The sequence below is a fragment of the Amblyomma americanum genome, chromosome 4 (assembly GCF_052857255.1).
Source record: "Amblyomma americanum isolate KBUSLIRL-KWMA chromosome 4, ASM5285725v1, whole genome shotgun sequence".
NCBI classification, from domain to species: domain Eukaryota; kingdom Metazoa; phylum Arthropoda; class Arachnida; order Ixodida; family Ixodidae; genus Amblyomma; species Amblyomma americanum.
In genome coordinates, this window is record NC_135500.1 from 218,431,051 (window position 1) to 218,458,913 (window position 27,863).

General features: G+C 48.8%; 2 protein-coding genes and 1 long non-coding RNA gene across 3 annotated transcripts; 1 reads left to right on the plus strand and 2 right to left on the minus strand.

Moving 5' to 3' along the window:
• Positions 1-4,431: 4,431 nt before the first annotated feature.
• Positions 4,432-10,783, minus strand: LOC144129366 (very long chain fatty acid elongase AAEL008004-like). The gene is made up of 2 exons (XM_077663440.1): positions 10,704-10,783; positions 4,432-7,317 (listed from the first exon to the last, which is right to left on the minus strand). The coding sequence occupies exon 2, from the start codon at positions 7,253-7,255 to the stop codon at positions 6,419-6,421; it is 837 nt and encodes a 278-aa protein (XP_077519566.1). The 5' UTR covers positions 7,256-7,317; positions 10,704-10,783; the 3' UTR covers positions 4,432-6,418.
• Positions 10,695-26,604, plus strand: LOC144129367 (uncharacterized). Its single transcript, XR_013313913.1, has 3 exons — positions 10,695-10,781; positions 24,108-24,293; positions 26,438-26,604. It is a non-coding gene; the product is annotated as an uncharacterized LOC144129367 (long non-coding RNA).
• Positions 19,995-26,584, minus strand: LOC144129364 (uncharacterized). Its single transcript, XM_077663438.1, has 3 exons — positions 26,443-26,584; positions 24,054-24,340; positions 19,995-22,970 (listed from the first exon to the last, which is right to left on the minus strand). The coding sequence occupies exons 1-3, from the start codon at positions 26,582-26,584 to the stop codon at positions 20,340-20,342; spliced, it is 3,060 nt and encodes a 1,019-aa protein (XP_077519564.1). The 3' UTR covers positions 19,995-20,339.
• Positions 26,605-27,863: the final 1,259 nt, after the last annotated feature.

A 27,863-nucleotide genomic window follows, 5' to 3' on the forward strand; every position in this document is an offset into this window, starting at 1 on the left:
CTCTCCCACTGCTATCTCTGCCATTCTGTTACTGAGAAATGACTTGATGTACTGGAAAGTTCTTTCCCCTGGGTTGATGTCCGAGAGATTCCTGAAGATAGCATCGTGCGTGACATCATCTAACGCCTTGTTCAAATCCAAGCCTAATATGGCTTTAGTTCCTCTGCTGCGTTCCATGTCTATGATGTCTGCCTTGAGTTGCAGCATAACATCTTGGGTAGAAAGATTAGCCCTGAAGCCTAGCATGGAGTTAGGGAGTAAGTTATTGTCCTCAGCGTATTCTTGTAGCCGATTGAGAATTATATGTTCCATTAACTTTCCTAAGCAGGATGTTAAAGAGATTGGGCGTAGATTCTCTATACACAATTTCTTGCCTGGCTTTGGAATGAATGTAATCTTTGCATGTTTCCACTCTGGTGGAATGTTTCCGTCTGTCCAGTATTTGTTCATGAGATCAGTGAGTGCTGTCACTGACCCTGCGTCCAAGTTTCTAAGTGCTTTGTTAGTAACACCGTCAGGCCAGGCTGCAGACGTGGTGCGTAGTTGCCCCATGGCAAGCCACACTTCCGACTCCGTAATCTCAGCGTCCAAGTCCTCGTTTGGTGTTCCCTGATAGTTTGGCAGCGGTCCATCTGGGGTTGTGTTTAAGTATCGATCTCGTAGTTCCGTTAAGAACTCCTCTGTGGTGCCTTGATACTGATGCACTAATCTCATAAGTTGACCTCGTTGACCTCATAGTTTGACCTCGATGGGAATGACATTGGCCAGTGAATATCCGAAGAAGACGGTGTGGTAGGCAATTCGTATCATCGGGCGGAAAAGAAGAAAGAAGTGACAGACACCTGTCTGGCTTTTAGTTATATTGCCCGTATTTTTTTTTTTCCTGACAGGGCAATCATATCGCTGTAGAGGGGCCAATTTGCACGATTGAAGCTGAATTTATCATTTTTCCTTTCCGGTTCTCCTTTTGCTTTCGAAATGCCACCTGTCCTCTGCAGGACGAATGGAATCAGGAAAGAGAACAGCTGTGTAGCAGTCAACTTTGCAACAAAGGAATTCTGCTACACCCTGCTACATGCATGCTTCAATGACGCGGTTCTGCAAGGTAGGCGACGAGAAAAATAAATGGCTAGGCATCGCTATGCTGCGCAAATCGCGAAACTCAGCGTGGGCAAGCGTTGAAGTCGTCGTTTTTGTTTTAAATATTCATTAATTCATTTTTTCTGTCACTATGCAGTTAAAAAGAAGCGAAAGGAAAAGCTGTTCAAACACCACCTGAGGTGCCTTTGGCCTCTTGCAGCAGGCACTGACGGCAGTGGAAAACAGTACTGTAGAAGCTTGGGCAAGTTGGTGTGGCATGGTTTTTTCCGCAGCGCAGGGAACAAAGGACGTGACAAGTGCACAGACAGCGCCGTGTCTGTGCACTTGTCACGTCCTTTGTCCCCTGCGCTGCTGAAAAAAACAAGTGGAAAACAGCGCAAGACAACAACGTACTTATGAGGCCTACTCGCGCCGTCACGTATGAAACAAAATACACCTCAGCAAAAATGAAAGCGCATCAGGAGATAGAAGCATTTAACTTAAACTATATCACACTGCATTAATTGAGTGCGTGTACGGCAGTACATGTGCCCCTTTTTCCACTTCCTTAATTCCTTAAATACGGTCAGGTGTACACCCACTGTAAGGCTGCCATTACGCCTTTCCTTGCAACTACTTATTACGCCCACATAGGCATGCACAGTGTGACCGGGAGTGGTTTCGACGCGTCTGGCGGCGTCTTGCGATCGCGCGTCCCTGCTGACGGCAACCAAGGCTTCACAACGCGCGAGGCACGGGTTGCATGCACGGTGTGCTCACCTGGTGCGATCACTCGTACGTGGGCGGATAAGTTAGCGCGCGGCAGGTGGTCACTCCATCTCTGACAGACCTTCACGTTGGTTTCGTGGGACGTCGCAGACACAGCTCTCGCTGCACGAGCAACCAACCTCGCACGATAAAGTATCCGGAAATCGCTTGCCCAAGAAATGAGGGGGCCCTGATTTCTGTTCCTGCAAACCTAAGGAGCACACTTTAGGCGAGAACGGTGCTGTCTGGGCAATCGCGCTTCAACTCACGCATGTCATGCATCATGCTGCCAGCAATGATGGGAACCTACATTTGGGTTCCTGCGTTGTTGTACACTGCACGCAATTCGCCGAAACGTTTACGGGATGGATTCCCGAAGAGGACAATTGGGAAGTACACAATGCTTGTTCAGGCCCTCGGCTATGCTACAAGACCGGCTTCTCGCCGAATCTCGCCTATATATTACCACGTAGCAATGACGGAACTATATATAACGGCTTAACGGCCAACGTTGTCGGTTTCACAGGAAGGGTGTCATTGCTTTCCAACCCCTGTTTACAGGAAGTATTAAAAAAGCTGGATTGGGAACAGTTGGCGATAAGAGTTAACGGAGGATTCCCTGCTAATCTGAGATTCGCTGATGATTTTGCCTTGCTAAGTCATCCGGGGGATGAATTACAAAACATATGATCAATGCCTTAGACAGACAAAGCAGAACGGGGGGGGGGGGGGGGGGGTTAAAATTTAATAAGCAGGAAACAACAGTAATTTTCAGCAGTCTAGGCAGGGAGCAGCAGTTTACGATTGGTAGCGAGGCGCTGGGAGTGGTAAGGGAATACATATAGTGAGGTCAGGTAGTGACCACTGAAAGACCGTCAGCAGACAGCTGCATGTAGAGAAAGGCTGCGTATCCAACAGACAGATTGCATCACCCTGAGAGCGCATATTCGCATGTCTCTGTGGTGCCCATCCCTGAGGTGTCTGTGCTCAAACAGTACCTGGGAGAAAATGCTACCTACGATTTTCCAGCTCTAAAGTTTACTAGAGAATAAACCACCACACAGTGTCACGTGAATTGTAATTGCAGTGGTGGGGACGATGACGAGACACGAATGAAATAAACCAATTTCCTGGATGCCTTTCTGTCCCACTGAAGGCATGCCCACCCACGATATTCGCATAATGAGGGAGCGTGGCCATGCAGAACGGTGTGTCCAAAAATTAATATTGTCACCTAGGTAAATAGACTTGCGGGTGCGTCAATGGCGAAGCCCGAAGAATTATGCCCAGCAGTGTTCAGCGAAACAGGAAATTGCTGCACTGCACCGTCGTGCACGCGCAGGATGCAAGGTCGCGCGTCGGCGAATGCCAGGTGCAGTCGGGGACAAAATTATTTGGACCACGTGTTTCTGAAACGAAGCACATAGCTCTGCTGTTAGCCTGTGGCCGGAGACCGCACTTGTGGAGGCGAAAGTCAAATTTTGCTCTTTCATCTCCACAAGTGTGGTCTCCTGCCGCCGGTTAGTAGTAAAGCTAAGGGCTTCGCTTGAGGAACTCGTGGTACAGATACTTTTGTCCCCGACTGTACGTTCAGCAGAAACGGCCGAAGATTCACGAGCCGGCGCACTTCCTTCTCTGAGATCATTGTTGTCCTCTTCACAGCTTGCGGCAATATGCCTAAAACAGAGTAGCGTTCAACAGTATCGGAAGGGAATAGCAGTTTACTACAGGCAACGAGGCGCTGGAAGTTTCTTAGGGCAGGCAGTGACCGCGGATCCGTACCACAGATACGGACGACGAGAGTGAAATAGTGAGAAGAAAAAGAATGGGACGGAGTGCATCCGGCAGAGAGAGACTATAATGAATAAGGAGAGGTCTGCCTGTTTGTTGGCCTAGCATGCTGCTCCAGGTGAGGGTGAAAGAAGAGAAAATAACAGAAGAGGGTGAAATAGAGGAAAAGGGTGAAAGGTGCAATCAAGCATACTCAACCCTCACGCACTCACAAACACACATGATTATCAAAGGGTGTCCGCCAAACCCGTGTCTCTAAGAAGAACTAATAATGCTTTTGTCCCGCGCGCACCCGAAGCCGCATCACTCCAGGGTCCATGGACATGCTCCAGGTACTCGCGTATGGGGCAGAAATATGGAGCCTAATGAGAAGCGTTCAGCTGAAATTGAGGACAACGAAACTAGATATGGAAAGTAAAATGATAGGTGTGACGTTAAGAGACCGGAAGCGGGCAGAGTGGGCGAGGGAACAAACACGGGATAAAGACATCCTAGTCGAAATCAAGAGGAAGAAATGGGCTTGGGCAGATCACGTAATGCGAAGGCTGGATAACCACTGGTCCTTGAGGGTAACGGAGTGGATATTCCAAGAGAAGGCAAGCGTAGCAGGGGCGGCAGAAAGTTAGGTGGGAGGATAAGCGTAAGGAGTTCGCGGCTATAAGGTGGATCGGGCTGGCAAAGGACAGGGTTAGTTGGATAGACGTGGGAGAGGCCTTTGCCCTTCAGTGCGTGTAGTCATGCTGATGATAATGAGTGACGGAACAGAGGCAAAAACACACGCAGTTGTACTGAAGAACAAACTTTATTTTGGTGAGTTTTCGCACACAAAAGAAACAGCTAGGTGGTGACTATAGGAATACGAACACTGCCCGTCGCTCTTGCCGTACTTGATTTAGAGACGACTAAAAACTTGCCCGGTAACGCGGCTGCAATACCGCGAAGAGCACCGAACATCGTAGAAGCCGTCGCGAACGATCAGGATTCTTCTGCAGCGATCGGATCACGTTTACAAATGAGTCACCTTTCAGGTTAAACAGAGATGGAAACGGCCGCGTGCCGGTGGCAACAAACAAAAGGACATTCGGAAAAACCATTAAATCAAAGCTTCCCAGCAATATTGTTCAAATATCTCGTGTGCAACGGTTCTTCCGTGGAAAGAAGAGAAAAACCGCAACAAAATTAACAAACATCACGGGCTTATTGCCTTCGATCAGCGGGGCAAATGAGTGACGATTACAAGCCTCATTTAGACGAATCCAACCGGAATGGGTCGAGTCAGGATTCAGGCCGTGCGAGATCACCCCATCTCGATGGCTGCGCATTTACATGAACTTGATCTTTGCGTGGTAATGCACGGTGCGACATGTAGCGGCGTCCAGCGTCGAGCAGCGCGGTGCGGTGCTGCAAATGCAGCCTCCAAGATATGGCGAAATGCCATTGTCTCGGAGGCGCGACGGCACTAGCACAAAACAGATTCTTATCTTTTATGCGAAGCATACCAGCCGCACAACCGAGCTCTTCCTTGCTGCGCCGCGCGCGGCCGCGTAGCTACCACTTGACCTACATCGGCGCACCACGTGATATGACGTCACAACAGCTGTGAAAGCTGGGGCTCAACTCGTGCGCTCGCTTGCGGACGCGCAGCCTCCGCCGGCGGCCTAACTCCCGCTCCTACCGCTAGGAGATACTGACGTCACGCAATTGTATAAAAGGCGACGCACTCGAGTCAGTTGAGCAGCGAGATGTCGGCCAGGGTGAGGGCGGCTCGCCAGACCGCAAAGCGCAAGTTACAAAGAGCCACGGAAACGGGAGAAGAACGAGAAGTACGGCTTGCCAAGCGACGTATGCTTCGCATCCTAGGCTTAACCATAAGCTAAGCCAGGCCATTTTTCTCTCTCTTCCGTTCACACTACTCTTTTACACGAGAGTGTTTGCATGCACTTCGCTGAGCGGACAGAGCAACGAGCGAACCCGTACGCCTCCTGCTGTCGCTACGACTGGATTCGACCCTTCGACGCCCCGAGCCGACTTGACAGCGTTTCTGAGGCCGAAGAATGTCCTTCATAAAGCTTTCGCAGTAGCATGTCGTACTGAGCTGACTTTGAACCTGATTCCTTTTGTTCTCAAACTGGCACTTTGCTGTCTGTGCCGTGAGCTATTCCGCCACCTTGAGGATCTGGACAGTTCAGAGAAATAGTGCTTCAAGTATCGCGCGACGAAAACCAGCGCACGCAAAGAACATGACGCCAGCCATAGATTAAAAATGCGCCATATACCTGCATAACAAAGCATACATGATAGCCACCTTCAAAATAGACGCCGAGTAACTGCCATAAAAAGTTGGAACTGGACCAGCTAGATTTGGCAGACGGCAACAAGCACAGTCAAAAGTCATGCGTACGCGATGACACTGAGATCATCTTTCGAAGGCGGGGCGTTGGCATGCCAGAAGAGATTCCAAAAATAAATACGAAACGAGTGAAGTCGGAGAAGGCGTTGCTCGGACGATTAATCACCAAAAAAAAAAGGGGGGGTAATGGGAAAGAGATGGAACTGAAAGCAAAGCAAGTCACGATGAGTGGCCTTTGCGAAAAAGGGGCAGTGAAAGCCATTTAATAAATTCTGCAAACGTAAAGAAGAGCTTTATCGTTTGGCCTTGGCGGTCTAAGCCACGTTCGAGCGGCGTCGTCCAAACTCCACTCTTATTTGCAATCCCGACATCGAAATAGGAGGCCCCGTATCGTACACAGCCGCAGAAGAAGTCGGTATACGTGGTCTTTCAGCTGTGCTTTTCACGCGGGAGAGAATGAAACCCGTTTTTAGTTTGTGCATGGTTTTTCGCGGCTGTATAAGACTTACGGTAGAAGGCGCTGAACATGACAAGCAACACAGCCGGCTCTCCGATTATAATCGCCGACATCGGTCGGGGAAAGCCGCAGTCCACGAAGAGCGGCACGGTTCCGAAGATGACGAAGGATGCGAGCTGCGCCATCTGAAACAGAGTGAGGTAGCGTTTCCACCACAGCCTTTTCCGCACCTCGGGTCCCAGGGTGGTCAGGAAATAGTAGGTGTACATGATGACGTGCACCAGGGCGTTGAAGGCCATCGGCAAGACGTTCTGGCCCTGCACGCCAGTCTGAACCAAGGTCCACACGACGGCCACGACAGACGCGTGGTGGAAGACGTGTAGCGTGCTGATGTGACCAAAGTTCTTTGTCAACACGAAGGTCACCGTGTCCAAGAGCTCGGCGATCTTCATGACGAGGAACCACCATGTCGTTGTCAGTAGGGGTAAACCCTCCGAGGAGAAGTCTGCACCCTGGCAAAGCCAGCTGTAGCGCTTCTTCTCGTCTTCGTGGAAGTAGGACTGCCGCATGAAGGTCACCACGAAGTACCCGTTCCAGAGGACCATGAGGAGGTTGTAAACCTGGACTAGCCTGCGTACAGGTAGGGGATCTCGGTGTGCCATGAGTCGCGGAGCCCACCAGCTGGCGAAGAGGACGTAGCCCAGCAGCAGGAGCAGCAGCGGTATGGGATTGCCCATCAGCAGCCATGTCTCCGCCCGAGGGTCACAAGTACCGCTGAAGGCGGCTGCGATACCTTGGAAACCGGTCATTTTTTTCCTCCCAGTATGTGGTCAACTGGACGAGACCGGAGGCGCGTTCATACGGCGTTTCCCTGCAACAGAGCTCTTATGAGTGACATGCCGGGGTGCGCATGAACTGCAATTTGTACCTGTGACGACGACAATGTTCCCGACCTAGCTGCCGCAGCTGCTTTATTTTGGAGCAGTTGTGCTTTTAAATACCGCATGTTCCCAGCTGTAGTCTGCACCCGCAGTGCTCAATTTGAGATCAAATTTTTTTTTTTACTATATTGTCTCCACGCGGCATATATGCTCCACAGGGACCACCTATTGGAATATGTTAATTGCGCTAGTTCCGAGAATGGCACGCCGTGGCGGCCGTTTTTCTTTTCGAAGGCTTCGCGACGGTGTTTCTACTGCACGGACTTCACTGTCTTCCTGCCTCTGCAGGGCGAAACATCAGCTAGTGCTACAAGTGTCATGGAAGTCAGGCGCCCTTTATTCAAAATCAGGATGCCACGAAGTGCCAGAAAACAGGCGTAATTTTTGGAAACAACATACTGTACAGGCCGCGCCTTCTGATAATAACAACAACAATAATCTTTACTTCCACTTGCAAGGTATATTTTCAGTTAGGTGATAATTATTATTCTCACTGTGGAAGTTGAGTTGCAAAACCTCCATAGAGCACAAGATGATAATATTCTCTCCATAGTTTCACACTAAGTATATAGGACTGTCTCAGTAACCATCGTAACTGAATTAAACAGACTGATCAAGTAGCAAGCAATGCAAATGGTGAACATTTCTGTCTTTAGGCTGCGCACTAAGACTCTCCACACCAAAGTCCGCCTACTACAGCTTAAAAATGCGTCGTCCTCCCAATATTGGGCTTTGCAGCAGTAATTTCGGATCTGTTTAGAAACACGAGCATTCAAAATTTTTTAAAGCGCAGAAAAGTTGTTCTTTTTATTAAAGCTATGGCCGCACATCACTAAGTGACATGTTAAATAAATAAGTCTGGTTTAATGAACTTATAACCCAAGGAAAATGTGTTTCTAGCCTTAAATTCTTGTAACAACTAGTCAGTCATTTTAAGAATAATCTTGACAGCCTAATATAATTCTTAGTTATGCTACGAAACAAGGTTCCACTCTCACAATCACCGTTTTTTGTCGCCTAATAGCTGCTTTGTTTATTTGTTCCAAGGACAGTAAAAGAGTGGAATCAGTTTATCAACGACGGAGTTCTATAGCAATCTAATGTTATTAGCGCAAGCCTCAGTGTTCATTAATGAATTCTTTTCTTCCTGACTTCCATCTCTTTAAATTGTTATTATTACCGACTTTGTCCTCATTATTTTCGTCTCGCTGAAAATTTTTGCACACTTGTGCACTGCCAGAAACTTAGTGTTCTACGATGAGTACTTCTTTGTTCCACCGCCTTCACTGGCTCCCTTGTCGTTTGGAACTTACAATCTTTGCTTATGACGAGTTTTATTTGTTTATTAGTTTTTTGGCCTTTGCTTTTTTGACACTCTACTTTCTGTGCTTGTTCGTGTATTGCCACTTTTTGAAAATTCCTTTTTGGGATTGCGGTATCAATAGATAAACTCATAAACGTCTAATATCCGCAGACTATATTGCAAAAATTACGGCAGTCGTATAGAATTTTTCTTCCATTTCTTTTTTCATTTTCTTGCATCTCCTGTCAAAAAGTACAGCCGGTACCTTTCGTTGTGGCCTAGCACAGATGGCACGCTGTGGAAAAATATATAATTACAGGGACTCTCTCATATATACCTAGCGGATACGTATCAATCTACTCACAGGGCTGTAGCAGGGTCATATATAGCAAAAACAAAAGCGAGCGTAGGCACCGGCTTACTTGAGCCGCGGTAACGGGCCTATATTTCTTGACAGTTGTTTTCCTTGTATTAACCGGCTCCCTAATTTTGCGTCCCTGACGTATACTATCAGCAATATATATTTAGGTATTTTATTTAAAATATACTGCTTTCACTGAGGACCAAACAGGAGGGCAATACAAGTGAAAAGAAATGCAGCTCTGCGCCACCATGAGCAAGCAACAAAAAGCATAAAACGAACAGCAATGCACTAGAAAAACAAGATATATGGCGGGGGGGGGGGGGGGGGGGGGAGAAATCGTCGAACAGCAAAGAGGAAAATTCAGCACACGGCATTTCGTACACGTGCTTCAAAAAAAGTTACATCATCAGCTGAGAAGACATCTGAGGGAAGTGCGTTCCACTGGGAGACAGTGCGCGGAAAAAACGGGTTCTTAAGACTGTTAGCACGTGCGAAGCATACATTCACGTTGTAAAAGTGGGGGTGCTGAGTTTGACGACCCACACTGCGTGTCTGGATGAACAATGATTGGATGCTTAGTTGGCGACTGTAGAGCAGAAACAGGAATCGCAGTTTGGCAAGTATCCTTCTGCTTTCAAATGTTGAACTGTTGTTTGCAGCCGTGAGAGATGGTGGTGAATCTAATCTGCGATATGCATTAAATATAAAACAAACTGCTTTTTTGGACCATTTTTAGCTTATTCACGTCTTTTGTCAAGTAAAGGTCCTACGCCACGCTACTATATTCTGGAATAGTACACGTGAAGGGGCCGTCTTTAATTTATAACGACGAGCCTAATCTTGTAAAGGCTGATGTGCAGATTTTCCTAGTGTGGCTTGTCCAGTTAAAGCCTGACTAGTGGTGGTGACACATAGATATTTATATTCATCGACCTGTATTATTGAACATTCATTGATTTTGTATGAAGATTTAAACGGAGCTTTCTTCTCAGTTAAACGAAGAAAGGATTTTTCTTTAATTCCATAGATCAAAGGTTAGACCACTGGTGGAAAGCATTAAGGTGATTGCTGAAAAAAATTTGGTCTTAGGTACGACAAATAGCTTTGAATAGAACACCAGTCATTGGCGAAGAGCCTTATACTGACGGATGCGACGTCAACTAAGGCAGCCATGTCATTAGTGTATACTAAGAATAGAACAGGACCAAGGACACTTCCCAGAGGGACCCCTGAGCCAACAGGTAGAATTCCAGGTGAGCAGCCATTAACGCGGACAAACTGTTAACGTTTACAAGACCCTGCAGCAGCCATACCTCTGCGTATGGAAGGTCTGCGAACCAAGAACCTTGAGACAAAATGCATGCACTGGAAAATGAGGCCAGCGGGCCGCAAAGTATGATAGGCGAAGTGCAAAAGGCGAAAAATAGTAGATTCCGCTGAGGCCGTAAGCTCGGTCCTTATGCGGAAAAGCGGCGAGCTCTAGTATCGATAACAAAATCAATATCTGATGCTATCGACACATGACAAAGCATAATGTACTGAAAGCGGAGATTACGGTGCTTTTCTCACTCGTGAATATTGTAATTATCTCTTGTGATTGTTCTGAAGCGTAGGCGAAAGTCTTCTCATAAAATGGGTCTTGCACGTACCTGGTGCGGTGCGGGATGCCACCTGATCTGATGTCGTTCGAGCCGCTGTGTCCTGTACTCACTGGCTCTGTTCGGCTGGTAAGTCTTCAGTTGTTTCAAGGCCTTTTGCTACTTCGTGCATTTTTTCATGCAACGGGGCTTCGACACTCGTTTGTGTGCAGTAAAACAGAAAGGAGAATTCCCTTTCTCTTGACGCAGACCGCTCTATAGACTTGGAATTACCAGATTTTTCCCCCCGTGACGTCAATGCGTGGCGCGCATGTGTTATGTTTTGCTTGTTGTTTCGCAAGCTTAGTTCATTTAGGACACCCGACTGTAACTTGTGCCAAGAGGAAGTGTTGCGACTACATTTCGACGATCGATGCCTGCGGCGTGCAGATAATCGCCGAGTACAGTATGCGTAAGAATGCATCAGCTATAAAGAATAACAAAGTAAAAAATTGGCGGTGGTTTAGCTCTGTTTAAACCTGGAGTGACGCGATAGCGACAGCTGGCCGAGTGGAACTTGCTCAGTTGAACTGCAAAGTTAGTCTTTCGCCGCTCCGTTTCGCTGGGCGTTCCTTCTTCATCTTCGTCCCACTTGACACGGCACACGCGCACAGCTGTTGCAGTTCGCCAGCGCGCCGCCGGCAGCAGCAGCTGCTCCGCACCACGTGGCTGGTCACGTGCCGCCGCCACGGTCACGTGCCACCGCCACGCTGAAGGCTCGAAATGCTACCGTAATGTAGCTATCGTGACACACGCGACCAAACGTGAATCGCTGCACGACTGCCTGCGGCGAAGGGACTGTATATAAACGCGCTGGTGCACAACAATTGCGCACAGCCTAGCCCCCGATCAGTACGTGCTCTGTAGCGCGACGACGCCAGCAACTGCGGCTTTAGACTGCGAACTACGGAGCACATGCGAGGGAAGAACCGTTTTTCGAATTGGGCATTTACGTTGCTAATATCGAACAATAATTTGAAATACTCAGCGATGGAAAATCGCGAAACAGCAATAAACTCGTGAGACTAAGCAATAAACTCGTTTATTTACTACCAGTGCCGGATGCATTAAAGGGGGCGTGAGGTTGCAAAGTTAAACAAGGTTATACAATGTTAGCTGAAGCCGAGGAAGATTAGTTATAGTCTATAGACAATTTCAGCGGGAAGGTGGTTCCATTCGCAATATGTAGTATCAATAAACGACAGAAAAAAAGTTTGTGCTGCAACAACTGAAGCTGGCTTTGCGAATGTGATCAATGCGATATGTAAGCGATGGAGCGCGCTTGTTCAAATAAATGGTGGAAAAGTTTGTGAAACAACAATAAGCGGAAAATTTTACGGCGGCACGACAAACGGATCCGGATGTCTTTCAAGGCCGATGTGCCGCTCTGTTGCATTTGGAAACAACAATCTGGTAAAGCACGACTACGGTGGTCTTAGGTCACAAGTACTTGCGATTTGAAGGCTTTAGCCTCCATCTAACTACACTTAGCCATAGGGCCGAATTAAAGTGCATCGGGCGACGGGAAGATGACAGTGGTGTATACCCCTAACAAAAATTTCTTGACACAGTCTATCGACTTGTATGGTCATAAATCTATAGATTGTCTATAGACTGTGTACAGACTCTGTATTGCCTATAGACTTTCTATAGACAAACTCAAATAAGTCTACAGGCAATACAAATTCTATAGCTCTGTTGATGCGCTCTGTTCTTGTTGTATGTGTTACTTTGTTGTGTCCTGTTTTCTTTGCGCAAGTGTATTATTTGTTAGAAATTCTATAGACAGTTTATAGACAATCTATAGATTTATGATCATACACTTTTAGTAGACTTTCGTTTATAGACTATGATTAGACAAAAACAAATATCTATAGGAAGGCAATAGAGTCTATAAGAAGTCTATAGCTTGTCTATAGACAAGCTGCTGACTATGTCTACAGTAAGCTAACTGTAACTGCATAGGTATATCAAGACTGAAGCCATCTGGTTATACAGTAGAGAACACTTAATAGTTTGCGTCCTATTTTAAAATGAAAAAAAAAACACAATACGCTGCTGCTGACACCAGTTTACAACATGCCAGATCGGCTTTGTGAATGACCCCGGTTCTTGGACAAGCGTTCTGTAACTGACGGTTATATTACGTGAGCCACAACACTCCGTGTGTTCCAGAGAAGCCCGGCTTGAATTTTTTAAAATAGGCTTTTTGAGCAAAAAAGATTGCTTTTGCGGCAGAGTAATACGAGCGTCCGCCACAAAAAAGGTTAATAATGCTAACTATTATTCTGGTTAACTAAAAGAGAATCGTTAATGTTTGCATATTACACGTAGGCACTTGGTTGCAATTAGAGACCAGTAGCTGGCCTTTAGCTATGGCCATTTCAGTTGTTTAGAATTTCGACGACCTGATTTTCCTGGGGCTATGGCTCAACAATTTCTGGCAATTTCTCGTGCGACTTCCGAATCGAGCGTGAAATTGCCAAAAAATATTAAGCCATAGCATAAAGGGTGATACGTCTCCAAAATTTTAAATATGAAATGGCTATCGCTAATGGTCAACTGCTGATCTCTAATTGTTACCAAATGCCTACCTGTAATAATTAAGAAGTTAACTATTAGAACTTAGTTAATGGGAATCGCATTCAACATGGTTCACCCTTCTTTTCTGAGGTCGGCCAACGCTGATATTGCTATGCTGTAAAAGCCACCTTTTTAGCTGAAATTCTATTTTAAAAAAATAGTGGCGGGCTTCTCTGAAGCACTTGGTATAAGACTACACTGGTTAAACTTCACGCTGCTCCGCATGCTTAGGGGGAGAGAGAATTCTGATTTTTTGTGGATCTGTCCTACCAAACGTTTAGCTGCCTGGAACATGTACGCAATGCTTAAAGCGACCGGGATCAACTTCAATGAATTTTTGTTCGCAGTAAAATCCGGTAGACTGGCCTTTCCCGACACTGTTGACGTTTGTTCGGCAGGGAAGGCCGCTTTTATTATTGCTGTAAAAACCTGAACCATTTCCCCCATTCCTCTGACTCAAACTCGTGGCCCTGTGATGGCATCGGAGGTGAGTCACAGTGCATCGCTCGACGAGAAGAGGCAAGAGGATTACCCTGGCCCCGAGCAAAACGATTGGCACCGAGAGTTGGCGGGAATTTTAAGCGTGCTTATAAACAGAACGTATAGATCCCGCTACACTGTCCCTATAAACTATGGATGCCATTCGTGATCTCGACAACGAAGCCCTTGCGGTATGCATCTGAGTGACTGGAACTCAACAAATCGTACGATTATTCTTAGAGTTGAAACCGAAAGAAAATTGACCGCCCATGGCGCCTTACGTTGTCTTGCATTATTTACATTTATTTCCATTATTTACATTTATTTCCATACTGATTTTAGACCAAAAGTGGTGGCCTAAGGCCCATGCACGTCCCCTCCATATTTTTACTAACCGCGCTGGCAGACATTATGATGCGCCTCGTGATAGCAAGTCGCTCTTATGCGGACCACTATCACGCACAAAGATTCTAGTAACATCGTTCTCAGATCATGTGATTTCTTACCGGTACCTGCTGGCTGCTATTCTTATGAAACTGAGACTAACAGACAGCATTTATGCTACGTTTTCAAGAATAAGGTACTGTCAAGTACAAAAACATTCCCTCCGAACAAATTTCGATGCTGGTTGACGCAGCGAGTTTATTGAATTTGAAAGGCAGCTCCCATTTAGGGTGATTTAAGGCGAACATGGTCCGAAGCTGGAGCTGAACATAAGAGCCTGGCGCCGGACATGAAGCCTAGCTTATCCGCAGACATTTCAACATTTCCGCCCGAATGGATCCCCACAACAGAAGTAAATCTTCAGGTATTCGAAGGGCCGCATGCCGAAGAACAAGCAGGTGACGCCAGCAGCACGCGCGGCAGTTCGCGATCGATTGCATGACCACATTTATTGCAGCAGCGTGAATGCGGCGATGCACTGACCCGAGGCGTCCGGCCGAAGGATCTGACATTCTCCGACGCGCGATCTTGTGTTCTGTGCATGCGGAACGGTGTAGTGCACCAACTTCCAGTTTCGCCACCCAGCTCACCTCAAAGCTTTTATAAACGGCGAATTTGCCTCTCAAACATCACAGAACGCAATCTATAAGAGAGAGAGAGAGAGAGAATAAACATTTAATTGTAAAAAAGAAGACCGGAGCGGATTGTGGGCGGGGTCCTCAGGCCAAGACTCCAGTGTCTTCCGACGGCGCTTTGGCGATGGCGACTAGCGCCTCCTGGTCCTCCAGGGTGCCGCTGGCCAGCGTCACCTCCCCACTGCTCCATAGCTGCGTTGTGCAGCCTTAAAGTGGTTCGGTTTATCTGAGCATGTCAATGTAATGTGCGTGGGTGCGGGAATATCGCCACACTTTGCACGGACATGTATCTGCGTATAATGTTGGGTGAATGCGGTGTAGATGGTGGAGATTGAGGAAAGTGAGTGTTCGGATGCGTCTTAGGTGGTAGGAGTCCGCCGGGGAAAGTTTCTTATGTGGCGGGGGGTAGAGACGCCTATTTAAGCTGAGGGTCTCTAGGCGGGTTGAAAAATGGGTTGAGAGTAGTGTCAGTGTGCCCCGCTCGGTTGGTGTAATCTCGAGCTAGGGCATCTGTCCTGATATTTCCATCGGGACCTGCACGTCCTGGGATACAAGAGGTGGCATGATCATGCCTGGAGATGGCCGCCCAGAACGCGGGGAGCCGTGCGCGGTATACACTCCCACTCGTGCAGGCTTTGCGGGCGGCTTGGGAGCCTGTAAAAATGTGAGTGCCGTGGTGTTGGGTGTCGCTTATTTTGATGGTGGTGGCTATTGCAATGGCTTCTGCGGCCGCCGGATCCTGTGTCGTGAAGGACGCTCCAAGAAAAGGGGTGTTGGCGTGATTGACATCAGCGCAAGCGTATCTGTGGGGCTGTACATAAGAAGCCACATCCACATACATGGCCGAGGTGTCTTGGCCGTATTGCCTACGGAGGCTGCGAAGATGGGCCTGACGGCGCGGGGCCTGTGACTCGTGGTTCATATGTCGACGGATAGGGTCCATGTAAGGGCGGGAGCGGACAGCGTTGGGAAGAATTACAATCAGGGTCATGGTCCTGGCGGCTTACGGGTAGCCTGTTCTTGAAAGGATGGCCCTACCCACCGAGGTGGTGAGGAGACGTGCTTGTTGGTAGTTTAGAACAGCCCGTTAGGACTGATGCTTGGGCGAGTTGGTATGCCATGTTCAAGAAGAACAGCGCGAAAAGACAAGGACCACAGGATGATACAAGTAAGAGTTGTTTTTTCGGCTCCCGAAAAGCTTGGGAAATTGTGTAAACGAGTTAATGATGAATTCACGCCAAAAAAGTGTTCCATAAAGCATGAAAATAAGTTTGTTGCATGCCAAGAAGGTGTCATTTATTCTATTCCACTTTCGTGCGGGAAACAGTATGTTGGCCAGACGGGCAGATGTGTGAACGAGCGCCTAAGAGAACATAATATCACTGTTTATAATACTGTTAAAGGGCACCTCGGCATCCACTGCCGAGACTGCGAAAGCAAAACGTGCCAACCATTCTTCCAACAAACAAAAGTGTTAAGTAGACACCCCAATACGCTGACTCGAGAAATCATTGAAGCTGCTGAAATCGCCCGGCTAAATGACGCATGTATCAGTAGTCCCTCCTTATCTTTGTCAAAGAAAGAATTAGAATTTCTATCTGCAAGGAAGTAATGCTGCTGTATCTGTTTGGTATTTTTTGTGTGCGTGGACAAGTGTGTATCACTCCTATGTGTTCTTTTTGTTGCTTAGAGCCTGATGTATTTATTACCACGTTCCGAGCAATAAATCTTTAGTTGAAAGTAACAGCGCTTGTCTTTGTGTATCATCCTGTGGTCCTTGTCTTTTCGCGCTGTTCTTCTTGAAAATAGAACAGCCTCCTGGATTTCCGCAAACGGGTAGTGAACCCCGAGTGCAAGCAGTCTAGTGGTTGATGTACACATAAGGTTTCCTGCAGTGCATTTCATGCTTACATCTACTAAAAGAAAACACACCCAAAAGGACAAATGATGAACCATGTTCAGGCTGGTAATGGTTCGTTAACAGAAAGAAAAGAAAAATATCACTCAAAAGCTGATTCAAACAGCTGTCTAAAGCGGTCCAAAACAAAGCACTAGTCCATTGTGCCACAGGAGCAAAGAGATTGGCTGCTTGTAGCTGTGCTTTCACCCGTTATCGCCAATATTCTTTTGTTCTCGTTCATGCTCAGAACATCACGAGCCTCGCTTCACACCAAAAGAGGCGACAGAAGTCGAGGGCGCTGTGCTAAGAAAAGCGGCTGATGGCCGAGGCTCTTCAAGACAGGAATGCACGCTACCACCCTATATAAGACGCCTTGGAATGCGCTACAAGTTTCCCTGCATTGCTTTGCTTACCTCGACTCACGGCGAATAAATCCAAAGTCAATTTTCTTTCCTACTCAGTTTATGTTCGTTCTATTAAGGGTGGAAAATGACCCGGCTTCTTCTGCTGGTGATGTATGGCCACAGAGCACCGCTGCAGTCACGCGGCCCTCCGCAGCAGCAGGAGGCCCCCGTCATGCAGCCACTTTGCAGCTCGAATGAACGCGTTTGCAGTGACTCAACAAGTCCGTCCTTTCATTACGCGTAAAGCAGCGAAAGTTCGACTATCGACTGCGGAGTTCTTCAACTTGAGTACTGGGAACTAAACACGTTGCCACCTCGGTTTTCTCGTTCGCGTCTCATTCGTGGCTGACAGTATGTACATAGAGCGACATCGAATGCAGGGCAGGTATATTAAGCACGAAGCGCTGTTAGCTGCCGTGCTCGACGGATTAATGTGAATACCTTCCTATCCTCACAACGAACATGGGGGCGAACTTACCCGGAACAATTACGGAACTTTTCATCCCAACGGTATCTAGCAGAAAAAAATCCCCAGCCCCGAGCAGGATCAGAACCGACGGCGGCGCAAACGGATCGGCTTCGTTTCCCGCTGCCGTGGACCACTCGGCTCTCGCCGCAGTCTACCACGCCGCGTGCATAACTCATGATGATCATGATGTCCTCAGGCTTAACGGCACATACCCGTGGCAGGGGATTGGCCAGGGTGCATTGCGGATACAAACCCTGGCCAATCCCCCGCCGTGGGTAAGGTAGTCTCTCGCGTTGTGCTTTGCATACCGTCGTCTTCATCGTATTTCACGTTCAGAACCGCAAATGGAAGAGTTTCTTTGAGAAAAGCAAAAGCGCATTCGCTTCGGCCGCGTTTTGCATGTAGCACGTGCTGAAGCACTTCCTCTTCTTGCGAGGCCGGCCATGCGGCTCGCTATACACATAGTTGTAATAAGGGGCGAAGGCAGTCGAGCGCCCTCTCGTTCGGTATAACGTAGCGCACCAGACACATTCGCCCCATAATGCCTTAAATGCATGACCCTAGTCTTGAGCAAGTGAGAGGACCTTCTAGCCCCTCGGACCTGCAGCGTCCCTTCACGCTGGTACAACGAGCCACGGCCGCAGCTGAGACCAACGGACTCCTGGACCAAAGAGTGCCGATTACTACTCCCACATCAGCCTCTTCCTAACCCACTACAGCTAAGCTTATCAATCAATCTCGTTCCATATGAAAAGCTAGGGAAATAAAATTGGCAGATGGCAGCGGCTCCATGACTCCAGTACGGCCACCGCCATCTATGAACCGTCCTAGGGCGCTCTACGCCTTTTTTTTTAATGCAATCCATGCTTACATCTGCTCTCGGCGACGGTATAGACTGTGAGTGCTTGTATCTCTTTTCGCTCAAACAATGTTAAAATACAAACAGTGGTGGCTACGCTTCTGCGGGAAATATGGAATAAAGGGGCAGCCGTGGCAGTGCCATTAAGGTGCTGCCGCTGGTTACCACGCCCTCTTTTTTTCCCCCTCTGTTTACTTTTCTGGACTTATTTTTTATCTCGATGTTCCTCGTGCAACGAAAGTGCACTATCATTTGAAAAAGAAAACTAACCTTACTATTCGGGCCAACACTTTCATTTATCAGATCTGCAGCCCTGCCAGCCAGCCTCAGCCGCTGCGCCACGAAGTTAGTATTGCCCTGCTGTGACTCAGCTATGGAAAAATTGTGCTATATAAAGGATCACGAAATCGCAGGAGCGGCAGCCATGTAATGATGTTTAATGACATGAAGTGGTCTTTCTCAACTCCTTTATGAACCCGTGTTCTTTCTAGCGAGTACGGTCTGAGCCGTATCGTTCCCCTCCCCTTCAGGAGCTCTCAAAATGGCGGTAGTCAGTGCCAGCATGTTTTGCGGTGAGGGTCTAACAAAGGCAAATGGATTCACGCGCGCATCAATATCAGTTAAAGCACTCTTAAGTGCTTAGTAGTAGTCACAAAAGTAAAACAAAAACACAGCCAAAAGCTCGAAGTTTAGAAAATTATATTTTTGTCATGTTTTTGACACCTAAGCTGCCATATCCCGAGTGTTTGGACAAAATCAAAGGCAATTTACCTTTCGTGTATGAGGAGTATATACTCTCCGAGCAAAAGCTACGGCCGTACTCCCATGCACACTCTATCCGGCTTTTTTTGCTAACCATATTCGCAACGATTATGGTACGCCTCTTGACAGCCGCTGTAATGTCGACCATTTCTGGGGCAGTCAGCGTGTACTAACTTGGCACCGTTGATTTCACAACACGCGCTTCCGGCTTGAAGCATGGTTGCTATTGCCACGAAGCGGAAGCTTACAGACGTTGTTTCTACGTCAAATTTAAGATGCTCAGAAGAAAAGATGACGTTCTTGCAAAGATGTTAACTCTCAGTGAAGGAGCCACCTTAATCGTGCGCCTGTTTTCGCACAAACATTCAGCTAAACAAGTATGCTTCGAGCGCAGCTATGGTAGTATCATGGAGCCGCTGATGTTTGGCACCTGCATGGCATTTCCATGCTTGGCTCCTCCGCCACCAGATTGAAAATTTCCCCGGAAATCAGTAACTGTGTAAATGGCTTGTCATGGGTATACCTGCTTTTTTTTCCTAGATTAGAAGAGTGCAGTTTTCGGTTAACTTCCTTGTCATTAGAAAGTGGTCATTCATATATTTAGGCCTACGTTAAATTGTCGCTGCGCCTCTAATGCTAAAGGATGCTCAGATAATGTTTACGCTAATGTATAGCGTCGGAGGCATATCTAATCGCTGGGCGCGCCAGGCGGTCGAAACCGTACCTGTCTGGTTACATTTGCAAGAAGACGCCACAATTTTCACCCGAGGGCGTTTATTCATCACCAAGCATGTAGAAGTCTTCTTCCACAGTTGAGTCCCTTCCTTTGATGAAACCTCGTCGACGTGGTCAAGACTGATCGCAACATCGGCATTTCGACAGCTTACCATTCATTATTCTTAATGATCATCTTCCTGTCTTTTTACAGCATAGTAAGCAGTTCTCTTGCTTTTTCATGCAACAGCTCTGAGGCTTCATATTCCAGCGTCGCACTGAGCCAGCAGCAACGAATGTGACCTCTTTTCTTGGCGAGTCAATTTGCTTTCTTTTTTTACTAAACCGAGGCCTGAGCATGAGGCGGCCCCATTCCATCTTGACCTTAGGGAGACTTGTCAGCGTTTCAAGTCGGGCATAGAGACTGAAGACACCGACGACATGTGCGTCCGTTTCTCGGAGACCTTGCTCGCGAAGGCGTCCGTGTCCGAAGCCGTGGGTACCGCTTGCCTCTTCAGGCGCCTGCTCGGGTCCCTGCTCAGCACGGGCTTGAAGACGTCCTCCCGACACCCGCTCAGACGCAAGGGCCGCAGTTCCGGGCACGTGAGCATCTCCGTGGTGCTGAAACGCGGCAGCGCCGCGAAGCTCTGCACCGACTCGAACTGCGTGAAACTTTCGTTGTAGCTGCTGAAGATCTGACGGCAGGCGTCCTCGACAGAGGTGTCCAGGTCTATGTTGCGATCGTCGGACGCGACGGATTCACTGAGCGAGAGGGAAAGCTCCGGGTTGGCGTCTGTGAGATTGCGCAGAAAGTCGCGGCAGCTGCGATAGTCTGGAAGCGAGAAAGGTGGCGACTCGACGCTTCTACTGCACGCAGCGTGATTCAGCCTATCTGATGGCGTCGATGTCGTGCGGTGGGCATACTCGGTGGAGATCTTCTCGTGTGTGCTGCTGGCTTCAGGTGTGAAAGATTCTCTCAGTGAGTAAAAAGGCTCCGGATTAGCGTCTGTCAGATGGTGCAGAGAATCGCGGTAGCTGTGGGAGTCTGGAAGCGAGAAAGGCGATGAGGCGACGCTGCTGCTGCACGTGGCGTGATTCGACGCGTATGACGGAGTCTGCGACTTAAGCGGCGATAGTGCGAGCGGTGACAAACGAGGTGACTCGCTTTGGAGACCTTCCGGAGAATTCTGCCGAGGGCTGCCCTCCTCGCTACTCTCTGACTGGCTGCTAGCGCTAGTGTCGCTTATCTCTCCGGCCTGTTCGTCAAGAACGTGAAAGGAGAGCGTGGTCGTCGAACTTGAACACCCATCCCACTGCAACGTGGCACCATGCGCCAGTTCATCTGGTTCTCCAGAGACGCTGGCAACGCCAGTGTCCCGTTCATTGCCGCAGCCAGAGCCGGCTCGGTTTTCGTAGATATGGAAGCTTTGTGATTCCAGGCGAAGAGGGCTGCTCACTGTTGAAGGACTGACGGCTGCCAGGAAATCATCGCCAAGGGGGGATTCACGGCTTTTAGCAGCACCGGCCTGGTTGGCTTTCGGCAAGGATAAGTCATCGTCGTATGAGGCCACGGTGAAGAAAGAATCACAGGATGAGGCAGACACTTGTCCGTCCAGGCTACAAGCGGGACTGAGGCACGTTTGGCGCTGCTCCTTGTCACAAACAGTGAAAGCAAATTGCGGTGGCCTGGACGCCGGTGAGGAACCTGCGCTGACCGTGGTGACCTCCCTACAGGGGAATTTTGTGCCCACAGAGTCGAACCCTTCGCCCGACACGGAAGCTGATTTGCGCACCATGCCTATGCGAAATGGACGCTTGTCGGACGCACCATCTCCTTGCTGAACCATGAACGCGTCAAAGCTTCCCCACTCAGAGCCTGGTGGCTCGCGCCGCGCCGCCCTCAGCCGATACGGGTCCACAACTGACCTGTGATTGATAAGCGCGGCCTCCAGGAGTCCCTCGTCAGGTTCGATGACGTAATCGGCATCCACGAAGTCTTCGCCAAGTTCGCTGCTCAGCTGAGACGCCACCTCGAAGTCAGCTTCGTCGATGCCGTCACCAATGCTGATGTCCGTCAACGTCACGTCCGAAGAGAATGAGTCGTCCTGCAACGTCTTCATGTCGGTGATGTGCTCTCTATAAGGGTTCACGTTCGTCACCTTCGCTCCATCCCGAGTGAAGTCAGCATCATTAACGCTCCCTAGCTGCGCACCGTCTCCCCTTGCTTCCGCCGGGATCGGTGACGAAGTTGATGGAAGATGGCTGCCGCCACTGCCTTCCTTGCAGTCCCCAGAACCAGTCACTTCACTGTGCGAAGACGCGTCGCGTCTGTGACGGTTGCAGGGTACGGTACCGCCCAAGGGATCAAAGTCGCCCAGACCAAGCTGTAGCCGCCTATCTTCTTCGACGCCGCAGCCGCCGCCATTCCGGCGCCTAACCGTGGAGTGAAGTCTTCTGTCAATGTCCTCTATATGGTCGAGCTTGATGTCACCGCTGCTAGCCGAGACATGGAGGATGTCGCTAGCACTGCCTGAACCACAGTAACCATCACCATCGCTGCACTCTTGCCCGAGCGTGACGCTTTCTTTCCAACAGTTGGTTTGACACTCTTCTAGCAGTCCTTCTAGATGCTTGCAGATGGTGACCTCTGAAGTTATCGCCGTCTCAGCGTGAAATACCACGAAATTTGCGCACTCAGCACTGTTTGCGTACAGCCCGCGATCCTGTTGGTACGAGATGTTTTGCCCTCCCTGCTCTTCCTGTTTGACACTCCGACTGCGATGTTTGCTGTCCAGTGCCTCTACGTTTGGGAGGTTCCTGTGGTCACCGGCGCCAGGCTTTGGTTCCGGCGTGCTCGCGCCACAAAAGTCGTCCTTCGTCCGTGACCGTAGCGCTGCTGCTGCTGTGCCGGTAGCCGCAGCGGCGTCACCGCCACTCTTGTACAGGCTTAGGCCACGGTGAGCGCTGAACACCGCCTTGCGGCCAGGATAGGACTTCGACATGGGTGAACCGCTTCCCAGGCAGGTGACCTGGATAAATACCGATACTTGGCGCAAGATGAACAGCGTTAGCCTTCCCCTGATAATCGTCCTTGAGATCTCGATTACACGTACGTGCTCTAATGCATCCATGCTTTTTTATCTGAATAAGTAAATATTACCTGTGGGCTGAATAAGACCGCTTTCAATATTGGTTCGTGATTATTTTTTCGATTCAGCATTCTGATTCAAAACCAAAGCTGGCTTGCAAATTTTCCACTAAAAAAGAAAGGAAATGCGGTAACAGCCATTCTGCCTCTGCCGATTTGCGGGACCTAAGGCAATCCGAAAAGAACGCACTGCGGTCGAGGTCTTCCCCTTGAGCCTCCACGCAGTTCCCCACGACAAAGTGCAACGATCCTTTCCATTGCCCCGCTGTCTTAAATATCGCCTGTCGCTAAATGTGGACTAAAAGCAATTCTGAGCTCGTCTTTTTACCGCGACGATTCTATCTACACCGTGATGTTAACTGCACAGAACGTAGACGGGACATGAGAAGAGAAGCACACACAACGGGCGCATCGCTGTTGTTTTTATTTTGTTTTTAGGTTTCCATGAATAAGCAGTTTCAGTCGCAGACAACATAGCCACAACTTAGGCCCAAGGAAATAAAAATACGCGTGGACTCTTTGATTTACGTATCACTGCGCCGATGGCAGAGCGGCAAGCCGCCACGGAACTGGCTGAAAGGCACTCCAAGCGTTGGCTGACTCCTCCTATACTTTCTGCGTTGAGTTAAAGAAAAAAAAAAGGCGGGAGCTGGGACGTTTAATTCGATTTAAAACGAAAATCGGCTGTACGGGACAATATTTTGAAATGTCTAAGAGTGCTCGTAGCGTGTAGATCGAGTTCCCGCGGTAAAAATACGAGCTCAGAATCCTCTTTAGTGCGCCTTTTAAGGAGGCTGCTGGAAATTCGCGCTTTTTTTGTATGGTTTCTTCGAACAGTCTGTCACTTGTCGGATACTTTTCTTTCTGCGCTACGTTTCGGTCTTGACCTGTCACCAACTCGTCCAAAACTTGTTTGCATCACATCTGCTGTCACACTTCGAGAAGACGAGCAACCCCCACACACCTGGAGGCCAAGCTTGGCCATGACCGCGTCCTGTGCACCATCCTCTGCTCGCAGCGGCCACTGGTCCCTGCCGCCGAGAGATCTCGCGGGTCGTGCTGACGTGGACGGAGCTCGGCTCCGCGGGCTCCAGATGGACTCGACGCAGGAGGACACAGACAGGTCCTCGTCCCGGTTCTCGAAGCAGTGTTTCGGCACCGGCCACTCGGGACACTCCAGTCGCTCCAGCCAAGAGACGCCCTCGTAATCGTCCACACTTGTCGCCGTGCACTGGTGTCCCTGCCCGGCGACTGCGCATGCGCCGCAAGTAGTTCGAGGGGCTGACCAGAAGTGGCCGTGCTATGAGCATTTTTTTTTCTTTCAAATACGCTCCTTGCAATCATCGTCCTCCAAATGGTGGATTCTGGAGACAGAGGGGGGGGGGGGGGGGTGGCACCGCTTGATCCAATAAAGAGGGAGAAAAGAGTGAAATGATATAATCGCGGCATAAAATCATAATATTCCGGCGGTGTTTTATAGCGTCTGAAGGTATCAGAGCATTAGAGGAACGGCAGTTTTCCGCCAGTGTTGCTCACCTGACCCGAATACTTTTGAAAATTGCTCTGCGTGCAACCAGAATTTTCATTGCTCGCACAGGGCGCTAATCAGGGGGTCTGCTCAAAGCCTCGCGTTCATGTAATGGTCACCGCAGGCAGCAACAGACGAAACGGTCTTAGTACTGTCAACATGGCTTTAGTAACAAAAGACGGTCAATAAATGACCGGTGTTCTGCTGAGGCACCAAACAGTAAAAAGAAATAGTAGTTGAGCAGTACCTTTCGGCATTTATCCTTCTACCGCATGTTTTCACGATTCCTGCTAAAGATAGGAGAGTGGATGGTTTCAACGTAGTTAAACCGAGTAGACGAGCGAAAGCATGTGTTTAGCCTGATTGGCTCATGATTTTGCTTTGCTTGGCTGTCGGCACGTCTGGCAATGACATTACACTCACATTAAGCTCTAATCGAGGTTAAGCTCATCTGGTCTCTTCGCGCCCCAGATGGAAGTTGGTGATGTGCAATGCACAGCGCGAGAGTGCATGTTGCAGTTTAACACGCAGCGTGATGGGCTGCGGCGATAGCACAGCGCCCTCGTGCAGTGGTCAGTGAAGCAGATCTGCTCGCGCCACCGAGAGTTCGAAACCCAGTCGCGGCAGTATTTATTTTATTTCTGCATCCTCAAGGTCTGAGACGTCGTAAGATTTTTGGTTGGGTCCGACCCCGTGAAGTAGCGCTTTCGCGATACAACATACAACTCGCCAAAACTAGTCATCTAGCTTCTTAAAGGGCCCTTAACATTCATGGCATGCCGAACTTTAGCTATGGAAAAGAAACGCATCCAAGACGTGCTCTTATCGCGTAGTTTGTCGTACACACACATAAACTACAAATATGATACCATGTAATGTTAAAGATTCGCCGTTTTTTGCTATGCAGCTGCCTTTTGTTCAGTGAAAACTACGACGTAAAGATTGTGAAAGTGTTGCAGTCAGAGCTGCAGCTACGAGATGCAGTAAGAGCTGGCTATGGGGCCTTGTTTATTGCAAGTATGTGCTATCACGAACGCCTAAATCGAGCACGCGGCGTACCCGATCCCGTAGGGCGTGCCCGATCCCATAGAGTTCTTTAATATTGCTTAAGGAAAATCTGCCGCCACCGTGTATGCGAGTTGCTTAAAGAGCCCTTCATCCTCTGTGGGAGCGCCGAGAAAATGAGGTTTCATATTCGCTATAGCGTTGGGCCGAAAACGTGCATTCTGCTTCGGAATGTGTAGCTGCACCGCGACTCTCTCCTTTTAGTGCAGATTAAATTAATTTAATACACTGATTTTCTCACTTATTCAATAAATTTAACTCAAGTATAAAACCTCTTCTTCCTTTCGTCTTTCACTCCCTCCTTTATCCCTTCCCTTACGGCGCGGTTCAGGTGTCTAACGATATATGAGACAGATACTGCGCCATTTCCTTTCCCCCAAAACCAATTATTATTATTATTATTATTATTATTATTATTATTATTATTATTATTATTATTATTATTATTATTATTAACTCAAGTAAAAGTTCGGCGTTAGGCTGGTATGAAAACTTTCACAGCATTTCTATCGAGCATTTGCCCCGAGAAGAGTTGTATTGTTACGGCTGAACCGCGTTTTATGGCCAACAATAGCCAAGCCAAATACGAAATCTCGTCTCCCCTGCGCTCCTACGCCTCTCCATGATGGATTAAGTGTCACGCCGCCTGCTTTCCCTTCAGGTAATATTAAGAAACTCTATGGCTGAGACAGCGCGCGAAGTTTTTCTTTTATGGGAACACAGACGGGTGGATAAAGCATGTCGCGGTGGCGCAGCTCACGTGACTGGTCATGGTCCAGGCCATCTGGTGCGTCGGAGGCCCGGCACAACAGCTGAGCGGGACAGACGCGCTCGTCGCAGCCCTGCCACCAGCGCGGCCGGGTTTCCTTCTTCTTTCTGAAGCTGAACAGGCGGCGCAACATGCGGCGCACCGGTACGCCTGCGACGCGTATAGTAACTGCATGAAACTCGATGTACGCCTCTCAAGGTTTCGATTAATGTTAATCAGCAACCACTGGCTTGGCTTGGGGCATGATATCAGTGTCGCAGAACAAGTACTGGGAATGTGACGTCTCGTGCTCTGATGACGTCACAGAGTGAAGACATGACGTCAACCGGTGACGATCGTCTTGAACCGGCAATAAAGGATGTACTGACGCGGTAGTCATGTGCACATTAAGAACGGAGGGGGAGGAGGGGGGAGCTAAAACGGGAAGTACATTTCATAGCAGTAATAAAGTTAAAAAAAATGAAAACGAGTTTCTCGATGCGTGGGAAGCAACAGAAGAAAGGTGGCAGCAGATTCTGTGGCAGCAGATTCTTTGTTTCAGCGACAGAGCTGCTACTCTTGGCAGCACCAGAGGTTGTAGGCGTGGTATGTTGGTGTTCTAAAAATTTTCCAGATTTTCTTCTTCCCTTTTCTGCTGGTCGAAATTTCGGAACTCTTTTCTGCTTCGGACGTCCCGTGACACGGTTAACAGCATGGAATCTTTCCCGTCAAACACTTGCATAGTGCTGTATAGTGCTGATGTGCTCACCTGGAAAATGCAGGCGCTCGAGACGCTGCGGTGACGGCAACTGTAGCGACAGCGCCGCGACGGAGCAACCCGTGTCTCGTATCTCCGGGGTTCAGCCCCGTAAACATGCAGAATTTAGGTCGGCTCCTCGCGTTGCGGCCTCACGGACATCTGCGAAGAGTAGCGAAGAATGCGCTACCTTTGCACTTCAGTGACTAGGACAGGCCGGGGCAGTACAGCCGGGAATGCGCAATGTCTCGTCCTCGCTTACACCAATGCATTCAACATTCACTCACGGTATGCTTGATTGCTTGGCCAATGTAGTATGCACTGCACTCCGATCGTCCATCTACGAATCGGAGTAATTTAATGCTATCTCGGCTCCTAATGCAAGTTTGCGCACTGATCAAAATGATCCGCCGCGGTGGCTCAGTGGTTAGGGCGCTCGACTACTGATCCGGAGCACCTGGGTTCGAACCCGACCGCGGCGGCCGCGTTTCGATGGAGGCGAAGCGCTAATGCGCCCGTGTGCTCTGCGATGTCAGTGCACGTTAAAGGTCCCCAGGTGGTCGAAATTATTCCGGAGCCCTCCAATACGGCTTTTGCTCTCTATTTCTTCTTCCACTCCCTCCTTTGTCCCTTCCTTTACGGTGTGGTTGAGGTGTCCGCCGAGATGTGAGACAGA

What these genes read in the sequence shown, in the direction of transcription:
- LOC144129366 (XM_077663440.1), bottom strand. Translation starts at nt 7,255, where the DNA reads ATGACCGGTTTCCAAGGTATCGCAGCCGCCTTCAGCGGTACTTGTGAC.
- LOC144129364 (XM_077663438.1), bottom strand. Translation starts at nt 26,584, where the DNA reads ATGTTGCGCCGCCTGTTCAGCTTCAGAAAGAAGAAGGAAACCCGGCCG. An exon ending in CCTGGACCATGACCAGTCAC is followed by an intron (nt 24,341 to 26,442) that starts GTGAGCTGCGCC and finishes GCGCATGCGCAG; the next exon opens with TCGCCGGGCAGGGACACCAG. An exon ending in TGGCCAAGCTTGGCCTCCAG is followed by an intron (nt 22,971 to 24,053) that starts GTGTGTGGGGGT and finishes GTATTTATCCAG; the next exon opens with GTCACCTGCCTGGGAAGCGG.